At 40.9% G+C, this 14495-nt stretch overlaps 2 protein-coding genes across 2 annotated transcripts in view; one reads left to right on the top strand and one right to left on the bottom strand.

The window, feature by feature from the left end:
- Nucleotides 1-14495, bottom strand: part of cavin4a (caveolae associated protein 4a) — a 225517-nt gene that overhangs the window by 145590 nt on the left and 65432 nt on the right. The gene's annotated exons all lie outside the window — the stretch shown is intronic.
- Nucleotides 918-7277, top strand: LOC311000066 (uncharacterized protein). The gene is made up of 4 exons (XM_083990701.1): nucleotides 918-1311; nucleotides 2526-2723; nucleotides 3601-3923; nucleotides 6545-7277. The coding sequence occupies exons 1-4, from the start codon at nucleotides 990-992 to the stop codon at nucleotides 7088-7090; spliced, it is 1389 nt and encodes a 462-aa protein (XP_083846827.1). The 5' UTR covers nucleotides 918-989; the 3' UTR covers nucleotides 7091-7277.

Here is a 14495-nt window from a genome sequence, read left to right as displayed (position 1 = left end):
ACCACTCAACGGAGTGGAAGGATATTGGGGCTGACATCCTGACTCACATTCAGGATGATGATGATTTTGTCGCTATAACAGAACATAAACCTTATTGTCATGATATTGGTACGGTGGCCCTCAGGGTCAAAACACAAGAACATTTCAGTTTACGTCTGTTTTACAGTTTTTTCCAATTGCTAAAACACAATTCACAAACCCACACACCCAAACTGCAAAATACCTTGTATATACTGCAAAATTAAGCACTGCAACCAAAACTACATATAGCATTATTAAAATCAAACTTTTGCTCCAAACAGCACACACTTCATTTATATTACCAGATTTTTGTCCAGTCAACTATCATTGTTGGGGACAATGAAAAGCAAGCACTATTTCTTTAGTCTTTGGTTTCCTTTTGTACTATGGTATGTCTGTCCGTCTTTAAATGTGAGGACTACGGATGGAAATTAGCTTTGAGCTAAATCCGGCATATTTACATGATGTGATGTGCGTGTCACAAATTGTTCATTAATGTGCATTTTCCTCGTCAAATAAACAATAAAATAAAATAAAAGTTTTCTGTTGCTATAATACTAAAATAGTTCAAATTGTAGATAATTCTTCAGATTGTTCACATGCACATTTGCAGATACACACACATTTATTTTTCACCAAACAAGTCAACATAATTATGCACAGTAGATATATTTACATTGGGGTGTTTTGTAAAATGTTTTTGTGTCTTGTGAAATGTTTTTTGTGTTTTATGAAATCTGTTGTGAAACGTTGTGTTTATGTGGTTGTGTTTTGACCCTCAGGGCCACCATAGTTTTCCTCTCCGTGGTCCAGGGGGGTCTTGCACATGCGCAGTGCGGTGCTTCGTGTATCTGTTCTGCTCTCTGCTCTACTCTGGACGCAGCGCAGCGGCCACGTCGCGGTCCGGTCTATCGTTACCTGTCCTCGGATACAGTTCAGACGACGGTCGGTCGGTGCCAGTAAACAACATGTCGCCCGCCGCTGCCTTCCACACGCAGCTGTCCTCCATCATGGAGGTGCTGGCCAACACGGCGGTGGCGGAGATCTGCGAGCTGGTGGACAGCGGCTACTCGGTGCTGCAGCTGGAGATCTCGCGGAGCCGCAAAGAGAACGAGGTTCTGCGGAGGAAGCTGCGGCTCATGGAGCTCCGAGCCGCCCGCAGCGCCGCGCTGAGAGCCGCGGTGGCCGGCGGCCGAGCTCTGCTGCCCGGCCTTCACCCGGCCGGCGGCCGAGCCCTGCTGCCCGGCCATCACCCGGGCAACGAGCCGCGGAGCAGCAGAACCCCCGGAGGTAACCGATACGTTGCTCTCGAACGTTAGTTGAGGTAACCGTTAACATTTAAATTAACGTTGTTCTCGAACGTTTGTTGAGGTAACCGTTAACGTTTAAATGTTATCGTTGTTGTCAAACGTTAACGTTAGTTGTGTTCACTTGTCCTCTGGAAAACTGCGCTCTCTGCTAATAATCTTGACCCAGTTTGATCTAAATAAAACACCAAAACAGGAGCCTAATAGTCCAGTCATTTTATGAAAAAAGGTTAAACAAATTGCAACAGAAGCAAACTCAACTTATTTTGTATCCTCAACATGTCCTGAGTGAGGGAAAAAAAGCCCCAAACATATCCCATTTTAGGCATACATTTTTTTTTCACGTGAATAGGGTAACATTTTTAACCTTTAGATATCTCCATGAAAATTACTGAGTTGATTACTTACATTAAGACAAACAAAAAATGTATTACACGTTTTTTTTAGTCAACTTGTCGGTTGACCGATGGAGTCAACTCATTCCAATTTTCATGTTGGTACCACCACAGCAACTAGCTATAGCTACATGTGCTGTCAAAACGGTGGAATTTATGTAAATTTGCTCATGTTAACAAAGATTTTCAAAAAACTTGTAATACATTTTTTGTTTGTCTTAATGTAAGTCATCAACTCAGTAATTTTCATGGAGATATCTAAAGGTTAAAAATGTTACCCTATTCACGTGAAATTTTTTTTTTATATGCATATAAAAAAATTAACTTTGCCTGACACCCGCTATTATATTTGTGAAACGTTTATTTTATTTGTGAAAATGCTAAAGGGGAGATTTCACCGTCATTAGACCAGGTCCTGATCAAAAACCGCTATGCCTAGACTTCTCAAATCTGGACTAGATTATCCTACAGAGGCTAAACATTCATTATAACACAGTTTCTGACTAGATTATCCTACAGAGGCTAAACATTCATTATAACACAGTTCCTGATCTGTGAAACCTTTATTCTATTTGTGAAAATGCAATAAAGGCACATTTCACTGTTTTCTCAGCATATAGACCACATTAGACCAGGTCCAGATAAAAAAACACTGTACCTAGACTTCTCAAATCTGGACTAGATTATCCTACAGAGGCTAAACATTCATTATAACACAGTTTCTGATCTGTGAAACCTTTGTTCTATTTGTGAAAATGCAATAAAGGCAGATTTCACTGTGTGCCCCCCCTCCCCCTCCTAGGTGAGGTGATGCTGCCTCAGCATGAAGACCCCAAGCCTCCGTCTGACCCGGTACCAGAACCCCCCCAGGTAATGGTGAGTGCAGCCTGTGGTCCTGCTGCACAGTCGCCCATGACGACCAACCTGACGACCAACCTGACGACCACGCTGATCAAAGTGGAGGTCGAGGACGAGTCCTGGTCCCAGTCTGAGCACAACAGTAAGTACAGGTGGATGGATCCATCAGGGTCCGACTTATCCCAGAGTGATTAGTACATCTGTTAAAACCTGTCGGCTTGCAGCTGTTGTTAAGATTCTTAAAGGGATAGTTCAACATTTTGGCAAATTGGCCAATTGCCATAATCCCTATAGTCATAGCAGTAGGTTTGTTACCTTTAATTGTCGGTGCAAGATATTTTTAGAACGGCGGAGCAGAGCCGTGAGCTGCTCAGAGCTACGCTACGGAGGCTCATTATGGGATTTCTTGGTTTCCCTCATCAAACTCATCAAATACACAATCCAACAACTCCACAACACTCTGGTGGACAATTTGTGAGCTGCACATTCACCACGCTATGAGATAATAACACAACGTTACCACACAGAGTTGTTTTAGAGGGAAATTCATGCAAAACCACTGATGCGCGTTGCCTTCAGGGACAGTTTTTCATCAACAGTCTCTGTATTTCCCTCTAAAACAACTCTGTGTGGTAACGTTGTGTTATTATCTCATAGCGTGGTGAATGTGCAGGTCACAACTTGTCCACCAGAGCGTTGTGGAGTTGTTGGATTGTGTATTTGATGAGTTTGATGAGGGAAACCAAGAAATCCCATAATGAGCTTCCATAGCGTAGCTCTGAGCAGCTCACGGCTCTGCTCCGCCGTTCTAAAAATAGCTTGCACCGACAATTAAAGGTAACGAACCTACTGCTATGAATATAGGGATTATGGCCAAAATGTTAAACTATCCCTTTATGGTTTAATAATTTGTTGTAATGACCCACTCTCTACATGCATCATTGTAGTTGAACTGAACCTGTGGAGATTTCTACACTTGTAAAACATGTGACATTGTTGTTGTTATGTTGTTATTAAAGAGGCGGCTGACTCAGAAGCTCCGCCTCCAGTCACCAAACAGGAAGTGACGGACGAAGGCGACGATTCGTCTCGATCGTGGGCGAGCGGTGAAGTCAGCTCCACCTCCACGTTGGTCCAGAATCCTCTGAGCTGCAGCCAGAGGTCGGACGGCGGCGGCGGCTACGAGTGTGTGATGTACGTCGAGCCGCAGCTGCAGCACGGCGGCGCCCACGCTACCCACAATCCTCTGGGGGAAGATCCCGGCTGCTCGTACGCGGTGAACGCCAGCGTCTCGGCTGATTCTGGCGGCGTTGGCGGCGGCTTCCCCTTCACCGTCAGCGAGGTGAGTCTGTCTGGAGCTGTATTTTTCATGCTGCATTCACGTGAAATTGGGCAGACGGCAGACGGACGACAGCCGCTGCACGTAACGGCATAAACAAGCCTCTATGTAAACAAGTGGTTCGTCAGCACGAGGCAAAACAATACACGTGACAATATGTTGTCATGGTGATGTCGTATTGTTGACCTGACTCCGCTGAGTTTCCATGGTTTCCTACCGTCACGCTGCCACCAGGGTCCAAAACTAACTTACTAGCCAGCCTGGCTGGTAAGTGAATTTTTTTACCAGCCAGGCTGATATTTTACCAGCCAACCAACTAAAAATTGCGTTTAAGTGCTATCAGTATTATTTAACGTGTCATTTGGGTCTTATATGTGATTCTCAATCAATATTTTAGTAGTATGTACTAATACTAGCAATTAGGGGTGTGCAAAGCATCCGGTATTTGTATTTGTTGAGGGGGGGAAAGTATTTCTATTTGTATTTGTGTTCAAGTAAAATTCAAAATAGGTGTAAAAAATCCAGTTTCTTTGAGATACACTTCTAATTCTAATCCATTATGAATCCCACCACCACCTGCTGAACAGACAGAACATAAACAAATGAACTATCATTAGTTCAAAAATCTCTCTCTCTCTTACAGTTGTTTAGGATTGTGTGTGGTGTTTTTAATCATATATTTTTTAAAGAATAATAATTAGTTTAAAAAATATTTTTATCAGTAATTTCTTTTTTTCAATTACTAGACATTTAAGGCGACCCCATCTGAATTCTAGGCGACCCCACATGGGGTCCTGATCCCAAGGTTGAAAAACACTGCTCTGCTGTCTTTCCTGTCTGCTCTCAGAGTGTGTGTGTGGGGGGTAATGTAGTGTTGATTCTCTCTTTCTCTCACACACACACACGCGCACACAAACAAACAGGCGCGCACACACACATGTTCTCAGCGGTGAGGTCCGACCAGAGCGATTGACATGTGTCCAACCAACCCAATCAGACGCGCGGGTTCGGAGTCCGGACCGAGAATTAAAAGTTGGACCGCGCTGGTCCGTGCTTCAGCACCGTGTGTCGGGCCGCCTCTGGTTTTAATTAATACGGGGATAAACAACAGCGTCGCGGTCACCGGAGCTGATCACTGCCCAAAGAGAGAGAGCTTTTTTTTTTACTGGGCGCTAAACCACACAAACGGGTACGACAGTAACAACAGTTATCCACCTCGACGCTGTGAATGACGGCCTGACGCGCATACCTGACCAAAGATCGTCTCTGCTGGAAAGACACATTACTCTGTCAGGAAACAACATACCAGCATCGTTCTCCACCAGTAACGAAAAAATGAAATTTCCGTCTGTAAAAAATAACTCGCCAGAGTGGCGAGTGGTCTTAAAAATTTACCAGCCAGAGACAAAATCTACCCGTAATTGGCGAGTGGCGAGTGTTAGTTTTGGACCCTGGCTGCCACTGAACGTAAAAACATGGCGACACCACATGGCAGCCAGCACCGAGCTTACCCGCTCCATGGAGATATGAATGATATGAACGGCTCATTCAGAAAGGAAAGGAACACTTCACTTTGTTGATGGGGGGGATTACTGGTTAATGAAAAACAGACTTTTGAACCAAATAATCGATTTTCCTAAATAGACAACAGGAGAAGTTACACAATGTCCCTTTAAAAAGTATTTTCACGACTTTATAAAGTCTTACATTTTGAAGGAATCCGAGTAGTGAAATGGGACTCGGATGCCACCCAAGTTGAGCGAGTACTCGAGTACTTGGATATCGGCTACAACCCTAAAGAAACAAAATCAAACGAACAGGCACATGTCATGACTGTCGTGATTGTTGTTTTTGTTTTTGGGAGTTGAGCAATATATTTTTTTAATATAAACTTTTCCTTTGATTTATTATCCCAGCCTATTTTGAATTCAGTTGTAAGTGGTCTACAGTCTTTATCACAAACTAAAACTGATAAGTTAAAAGTGTCATTGATGTGAATGGTTACAGCTTGAAGTGGCGGTGAAGTAACGTTATTAAAAAATATTATTAAAGCCCCAGTGTGTAACTTATTTGGCTTTTTATTAGCAAAAATCAAATCTGTCTTTCATAAATCCGTATTTCACTGAAGGTGAATCACAGCTGCTACAAATGAAAGCTTTCTGGTTCCTTAGAATGAGTTGTTACAAGTCGTTACAAATACATAAGTGGGCGACGCACCGAACCGAGGCGGCCATGTTGCATCGTGACCGTAGGTAACCACGGAAACTGAGCGGAGCTGTGGGCTCGGCCTGTTAAAACTGTCACCACTGTGTAGTGTGAGGAAGGACGGAGGCACTGGTGTTGCATTCAGGTGCAGTCAGGCAGACGGCCGTCGGCAAACCAACCGGATGTCATTTTACTCCACCAGAGAAAGCCGGTAAAACAATACCACATCACCATGACAACATGTTGTCACGCCTGTATTGTTTTACCTCATGCAGCGTCTGTTGTCTGTCTGACGTCTGCCCAATTTCAGGTGAATGCAACATCAAGAATACGTTCAGATCTGCAACGGCACTGCTAGATGGGGGGAATTCCTACGTATTATAGCTTTAAATTAACTTGAAGATTCCTGTGTTTACCAGCAGCAGCAGCAGCAGCAGCAGCAGCAGCAGCATCATCCTGCAGCGCTGACCGACGGCCAGCAGAGGGCGCTACCACCGCCGCCTCCAGCTGCAGCACGGCCTCAGCATCCGGCCAGGAAGGAGACGACGGGCTTGGTGAGGAGAGACGGGTGGAGACAGCAGGTCGGCCGAGGCTCCACCCGGGGGAAGTTCGTGTGCAGCTGCTGCGGTAAATCGCTGGCGTGTCTCAAGAACCTGAAGACCCACATGAGGGTCCACACGGGAGAGAAGCCGTTCGGCTGCTCGCTGTGCGGGAAGTGCTTCTCCGACTCCAGCAACCTGAAGCGCCACCAGAACGTGCACACGGGCGAGAAGCGCTACGGCTGCGCGCACTGCGGCAAGCGCTTCGCCCAGTCGGGCTCGCTCAAGGTGCACATGACCATGCACACCGACTGCAAACAGTTCCGCTGCCCGTGCTGCGGAAAGATGTTCATATCGGGCGGACACCTGCGGCGCCACGTCACCGTGCACGCCGCAGAGAAACAGTTCACCGCCGCCACGCAGTGACCAGAAACCAGGTCCAAGTCCCCGAGAGACGACGGATCAACTAGTTAATCAGCAGATATTCCATCAGGTGTGAGTTGTTAAAGGGATAGTTCAACATTCTGGCAAATTCTCTCTACTCTTAGGAGTAGGTTAATTTTTTATTTTGTTTATTTGAATGGGACAGTGCACATTAAAGGGATAGTATCATTTTTTTGGGGTGGTATGATCTACAAATAGCCCCTAAGTACTTTAATTGCAGTAGAAGACTCTCTGCACTCCTCCCGTTAGCAACGCCAGCCCATAATAGCCCTGCCCAGAGATTTACAACATACATTGCTGTGAACAGACCCAAAGAAACGGCGTATTTTCACGGCCTAAAAGAGGTTTTACCTGAAAAAAAAAACACAGTTCCATTGTTCACTATAATATAATTTTTTCCAGCCCTTCAAAGTGCAGGAAAAACACAGTTTTTATTTGGACCTAACCAACTCACGTATCCCTCCGCCCAGGGTTAGCGCCCGCCGATCAGCAGTTGGTTTGGTCCAAATAAAAACTGCGTTTTTCCTGCACTTTGAAGGGCTGGAAAAAATTATATTATAGCGAACCGTCCATTGTCCCGATAACATAAAAACAGTTCAAAAACAATACACATTACACATAATAAAGACTTAAAAAACAACACAAAAGGCAACAATAACAATGAAAAACAATTGAGAGACACATTCATTAACCTGCACATTCCTTTAACCTGTAACATTACAACACAGGAAGCAAATACTCGGAACTACTTTCTCTTCTGAAATCCCTCCGCCCAGCAGCCGTGTCTGGAATGTAGTTCCTTCTGACTAAATGTTGAACTGTCCCTTTAAGATCTCTCATCTCTTCTAAATGTGTGTGAAGTGTTTTCTTGTTTTTCATCTGTGGAGACAAAACATTACAAGACATTTGTCGTGTTTTCCACCTTTTTATGGACTAAAAACAGCTTCATCATGAGTGGACTGGAAACACCACAGAAGAAGAAGAGCGGCAGCCATGACGACTGTTGCTAGGAAACAAAGTCAGAACAAGAGACAGAGTTTGGTTTAGTTGAAGTGTTGATTCAGACACTGATATTTTACAACACTTTCAGTTTTTATACATCGTCATGTTTTTCTTTTTTTTTCTCCTGTGCCTTGTGACATCACAGCACGTTGCTTGTTGCTGTGGAAACTCACTTTTTAGAAGTGGTAAATTGTTTGGACACAGACTGGATGGTTTTTTTTGTTTTTATGATTTTACTGATCATGTTGAAGGGTTAGGTTTATTGAATATTTTATTATTTTCATTATTCAATAAACCTCTCACATTATCAAAAAAAAGTCTTTCATGAAAAGTCTGAAAATAAAAGTAAAAAGGTGTTTGTTTCTGTCTTCCAACAGCTTTTAAATGTGGAGTTTTGTCAGTTTATTTATCGTCAGTTCAGATTTAGTTGTGGAAATGCTTTTTTTATATATATATATTGCATGTAAGAGGGTGAAACTTATGGCCTGTTATCATCACAACAGGATTGAAATAGTTTTTACTGAATGAAGTGGAAGCTTGAACTGTTGCGTTTATGTTCTGTGAGTAACGGAGGAGTTTCCTGTGTTCTGTGTCTTTTTTTTCCTTTTCTTTTCTTTTTTTTACAGTTTTTCTCAATTGCTTACACACAATTTCTGGTACTTGAGACACAATGACCTCGACATCTAACTCATACACCGACTCCCCCTGAACCAGTTCTGCTAAACTAAAAGCACAATTCCTGCTTTACACTCAAACTGCAGCTCTAAAAACACACTTTAGTCAAAACACTACACACAGTTCTCTACATTTTGCTCAATTTTCATGAAGAAAATCTCTCGTTTTCACAAGTAACTAGGGTTGCAAAGGGGCGGAAAATTTCCAGAAACTTTGCATGGGAAGTTAAGCTGGGGAATTTTGGAAATATTCCAAATTGAAAACTTTCCATGGGAATTTATAGGAATTATTGGGAATTAACTGGAAATTGGGGGTAATTTAAACAAGCTGTATCATATCCAAACATAAATGTATTTTTTTTTTCTTGTCACAAGCAGACATCCATGCAAAATAATACAATTAAAAAAACACGACATTTCAACAGATTTATTTGTGAGTAAAACTTTATCAAGTTTTAATTCTTGTATGAACAATCAATTATTTTACTGAACAACAAAAACATGAATGTTGACTAAAATATAACTATATATATAACTACGATGGTATCTGATCATCTGCGAACCTCCGACTTTCATTCTTGATCAATGAAAACATTCTTGCCAAGTGTTTTCGCTTTTGTCCGTCTTTGCGCCAGTCCAAGAATTTCACCGTGCGCGCGGAGGCTCATGGGAAATGTAGTGAAAACACTTCGCTTTCCATAGATATTCAAGTGTACTTGCATCAAATCTGGTTGTTTTAGTATGCTACAATATATTTTTCACAACTATATTTAAATTCCCTGTTAAGGGCCAACCTTCAATTTTGTAAATTTCTGATTTATTCCCATTTATTCCCTTTTATTCCCATATATTCCCGTTAATTCCCATGGAAAGTTTCCAACTTTGAAAATTCCCGGAATTTTACAACCCTACAAGTAACACACTGTTATTCAGAATTATGAAGTTAATTTCCCTGCTATGCAGACTGACTCATCACATGGGCAAACACCTGTCACACAGTTTTACAACAGTGGTCACATCAGCACGGCTGCATCGTCATCGTATAAAAACAATATTCCAAAATATTTTACAACACATTTATATGTAAAAAAAAAAAAAAAAAAAGTCATTATGATGAATGGAGTAGAAGTGTTTTCCATTCATCATAGTGTTTTTACATTGAGCCCATCAGTGTATACATCTTATAAATGTCTATTCATATGATGGTTTGTGTGTCATTTGAAACTAAAATAGCATATTTGAGAATAAATAACATTGTTTTGAATGTAAAGTTTCATTTTGCAGGAGAAGTGAGGGGGTTTTGCCCAACGTGTGTAGTAGGGATGTCACGATTATAGATTTTCTTGGTGCGATTATTGTCAGAGAAATAATCACGGTGTTACAGTTATCACGATTATTATGCATCAATATATTTTACAACCCTATGAAATTACGTTACTAATCTCTACATATAGGACCAGTTATTAATCCTCCAGGGGAAGTGTTTGAAATATTTAAGTCATTATTTGTCATCTATACCAATTGTTTAAGTTTATTTTAATATTTTTTTTTTATTACAAATGACACGCTAACATTTAAATTCCCACCAATTGAGTGTTACGTTAGATAAATGGACCAGTATCTGTGCATTTACCTTTACTTTGGTGCATCTAGTGCCGATACGGTTGCAACATAATCTTTTTTGGAAAGTGACAGTATTTAGGAATCTTTACGCTCAATTAATTGTGGTGTTGAATACCACGAAAACGAAAAGTAATCGTGACATCCCTAGTGTGTAGAGTTCTGAGAGTATGAGGCATGCTTTCAGGAAATGTGTGTAACCAATAGAGAAAAACTGCAATAAAAACAGCTGCTGCCTCCATGTGGAGTCTCAAACAACAGAATATATGTTTGGTGTTTTATCTTTTTTTCAGTTTCACCTCAGAATCTGGTTCAGAGTTTCAGTTTTTTTTCAGGTTTTGGTCAGGAAAAAAAACACACACACAGAAACACTGTTTTTACTCTTTAATAACAGTTTAATAGACCATTTACATTCACTCTATTTTCGACGACTCTGTCATTATATCAAATACTGTAAAAAATTAAATCTTAACACAGCAATCTTATCAAATTATTTATTTTTACTCTGATGATCCACATCAGATTTAGCTCGATTGCAAATTTAAAATCTTTAATTTTCATAATTTTTTGTCTCGTTTAAGGTTTAATTTCACAGTTTTAAACAGAGTCACATGAATACAGTACAGGGGGAATAAAAGGAACAGAGATAGTTAAAAGTGCAGTTACAAGCAAAGAGTGTCACATTTCCACCTTTGGAAAGAAACAAGTGCGGTTGATTAAAAAAAACTAAAAAAAAAAAGCGAATCTATCTACAACACCATGAACAACACACAGTACAGTATCTGCTTTTCTAAAAGCTTGATTCATATTTTATGTCTTTTTTTTTATCATAGGAACTTCCTCTTAGTCTACTTCCCGGAAATGTTGAGTACCCCAAAGTTTAATGTCAGAAATATATAGTATGGGTCCCCAGTATTCAGAAACTGCCGGATGCTAACTTATATATATTGGGCAATTAGCATAATTGATAATAATAATTAGCATACATTAGCATAATTGCCTGTATGGGCAATATTTCAACAACATTCACTTGGCTGATCTGGGCAATGTTGGAGTGTTTTTAGGGGTTATTGATGATGCTGAATCCATTTCTGACATTTTCAAAATTCAAAATGGCTGTCTAAACCGGAAGTGACCAGATTTTAACCGCCAGTGGGGCCGATTTTGATGGATTTCAAAATCTGGTCACTTCCGGTTTAGACAGCCATTTTTAATTTTGATGATGAAATGGATTCAGCATCATCAATAACCCCTAAAACCACACTAATATTGCCCATATAGGCAATTATGCTAATTTGTGCTTATTATGCTAATTTATGCTAATTATGATATATATATATATAAGTTAGCATCCGGCAGTTTCTGAATACTGGGGACCCATACTATCTATTTCTAACATTAAACTTTGGGGTACTCAACATTTCCGGGTTCTCATTGTTGGCAAGTAGACTATCTTCCTATTTCAGTATTTTACAACTTCTTAAAAAAGTTAAAAAAAAACAAAAAACAAAACAAAAATGTATAACTTTGATCATTTAAAGCTGCAGTCTCCGGCCACCTGGGGGCAGCACCACGAGCCAAAAATAACACGTCAACACCGACAGAAACGCCGAGTCCAGTTTTGTCTCTTGTGTTTGGTCTCCGTCTAAACTCTGAGCGACGACACCTTTCACATCTGCTACAGTAATTTGATCCCATTGTTAATTAATAATAATATAAAAATATTCGTAATAAGTGCAGCTTTAAATGCCAAGTGTAATAATACAAAGTCATGCAGAGCAGTATTGAAAAATATTAGTAATATAGATTGATATTTGCTCATTGATGAAGTATTGGTGACGTTACATTTCCTGATCAGATTTCAACACATTTGGCACTTTGAGAGTAAATACTCAGAAATGTATTTAAATATATTTATGTATTTATTTATTAACACAAAGAGCGAGAGTTTTTAAAGCTCGGTCGCACCAGAATTTATTATAAACACTGAAACTTTTGCAGCAAAATTAATTCAGTTTCAGTGGATTTTGTTTAAATATAAAATATATTTTATATTTGCTCGTACGTTAGCGGGTTTTTTTTTTGCGTCACTTCTGGTGTGACCTCGACCTTTAACCCTTCGTGTTCCAGATCTAATGTTGAGTTCACGTCAAGAGAAAATAAACAGTTACACGACAAGTTACACTCTTTGGTCGACGACGCGTTCATGTAGCCTGAGAAAGATTTTCTTCTCGGCTGTAATTAAAAAAAAAACACTTTACGACATGTTGACGTGAACTTGGTGCTTTATGCTAATTCCCACGCACCTTAAACACAACATCACGATTACATTGACGTAGATCTGAAACATGAAGACGTCTCTGCTCAGAGTTGGTTTCACAAAAACACATTTAAAAACATTTAAAACCTCACAAAGGAAGAGTTGGTTCGTGCCGTCTCTTCCTTTTCGAGGTTTGCTGCTTAGTCCTATAAAAGTCCCGGCGCGGTTTGAGGCCCAAACGTGATTGAATTTCGACAACTTTATAAAGTGGAAAAACCTTATAAAGCTGCACAGAACGAGGTTCTTCCTCCTGACGTTGGTTCAATATTTCATTTTCTTTCATTTTATTTTATTGCTCCATCAGAAAAATCCCTGTAAGAAGTTTAGCGACGTGTTCGCGTTCGCACAAAAGCCAACCGACTTGATACGGACCTGTCATGGCGGCTGGGTGGAGATGGGCGTGGCCTTCTTTAAACTGTGTTTTTAGAGGCTGAAAAAAGTGGGCGAAGTCTAACCTTACGCTTTAATAAAGTGTAAACTGAAACATATTGATTTCTACCGTCGGTTTTTAACATGGGAGTCAATGGGGACTGACTCCCTCTAGTGGACAGTAGAGGAACTTCAGCTGTTTCCTGTCATTGCTGTAAGAATCGGCCAATCAGGAAGCTGCAAAGCTACACCTCATTTCCTCGCTAGGAAGAAGAGGAGGTGCGTTTGTTTTTACTTCTCCTACACCGGTAAAAACCTCCGACACACCAACCAAGTTTCCATCCACTCGTTGATCGAATTATCTCAAGGTCGACAAAAATATTAACACGAATGACGCCGGTTCAAGTGCGTTTCCATCTGAGACCTTTAAACCCAATAAAAAGCTGTGCGTAATGACGTCATGTGCTGTTTTGCGATCATATCGGTGCATCGAATTGTTTTCTTGCAGTTTAAGGTGTTTCCATTCATTTTTGTACTAAATCGCAAAACAGAAGGACGTCCATCCTTCATCTTTAACCGATTATCCGAGGTTGAGCTTGAATACTATTATTATTATTAAGTTCTTTAAGTTATTAAACAGTTCTGGGAGATGGAGACACTTCACATGAAGCCAGTCTGTCCTGTCCACCTGCATCTTTCTCTGTTTACTCCCACCGTGTCGTTGAACAGCTGGATTACGCAGCGGAACTGACATAAAACATGATCGCAGCTCACATTTATCCGACATAGGAACTATTTCCATCAGCATTTGTTGCATAAACTTTGTATCGACCAAGAGAAAATCCGTAGAGATCGACCATATTCATTTTTGATTGATTTAATCGATTTTACTGTTTCCATAAGGCATCTGTAATTCGATATTTCTCAGTGTGAATGAAAGCGTGTGGATGGAAACATGGTCACTGACTCCACCCGGCTGCTCCGACAGGCAGCTGAAATCAAACGTCCCTTTTAACCGCCGCTGTCGGTCGGTCGGTCTGTTGTGCGTTTCAGCAGCATCTCAGGTTTAAACCCGACGACTCGTCTCCGCGTCGTCGGAGTTTAAGGCACTTTGACAGTTTGGAGTCGACGCTGCTGAAGCTGCACCAGAGAAACCAGAGAAACCAGAGAAACCAGACGGCTGTTTTATCTTCACGGGGTCGTTTCTCACTTTTTTTTTCACTTTTCTAGATGTTTAAAGGGACATTGTGTAACTTCTCCTGTTATCTAATCAGGAAAATCGATTATTTGGTTCTTCAGTCTGTTTTTCATTCATCATTCATACTACTTTATTTTCCCATGATCCTTTGCGTCACACCACAACGGAAGTCGGTTTTCAACTTCCGTTTCACTCCCTAGTAGC

This window comes from Trachurus trachurus (assembly GCF_905171665.1).
Source record: "Trachurus trachurus genome assembly, chromosome: 17".
NCBI classification, from domain to species: domain Eukaryota; kingdom Metazoa; phylum Chordata; class Actinopteri; order Carangiformes; family Carangidae; genus Trachurus; species Trachurus trachurus.
The sequence above is the reverse complement of the archived record's forward strand: the minus strand, read 5'-3'. Positions and strand labels throughout refer to the sequence as shown.

What these genes read in the sequence shown, in the direction of transcription:
- LOC311000066 (XM_083990701.1), top strand. Translation starts at nt 990, where the DNA reads ATGTCGCCCGCCGCTGCCTTCCACACGCAGCTGTCCTCCATCATGGAG. An exon ending in GAGCAGCAGAACCCCCGGAG is followed by an intron (nt 1,312 to 2,525) that starts GTAACCGATACG and finishes TCCCCCTCCTAG; the next exon opens with GTGAGGTGATGCTGCCTCAG. An exon ending in GTCCCAGTCTGAGCACAACA is followed by an intron (nt 2,724 to 3,600) that starts GTAAGTACAGGT and finishes TTGTTATTAAAG; the next exon opens with AGGCGGCTGACTCAGAAGCT.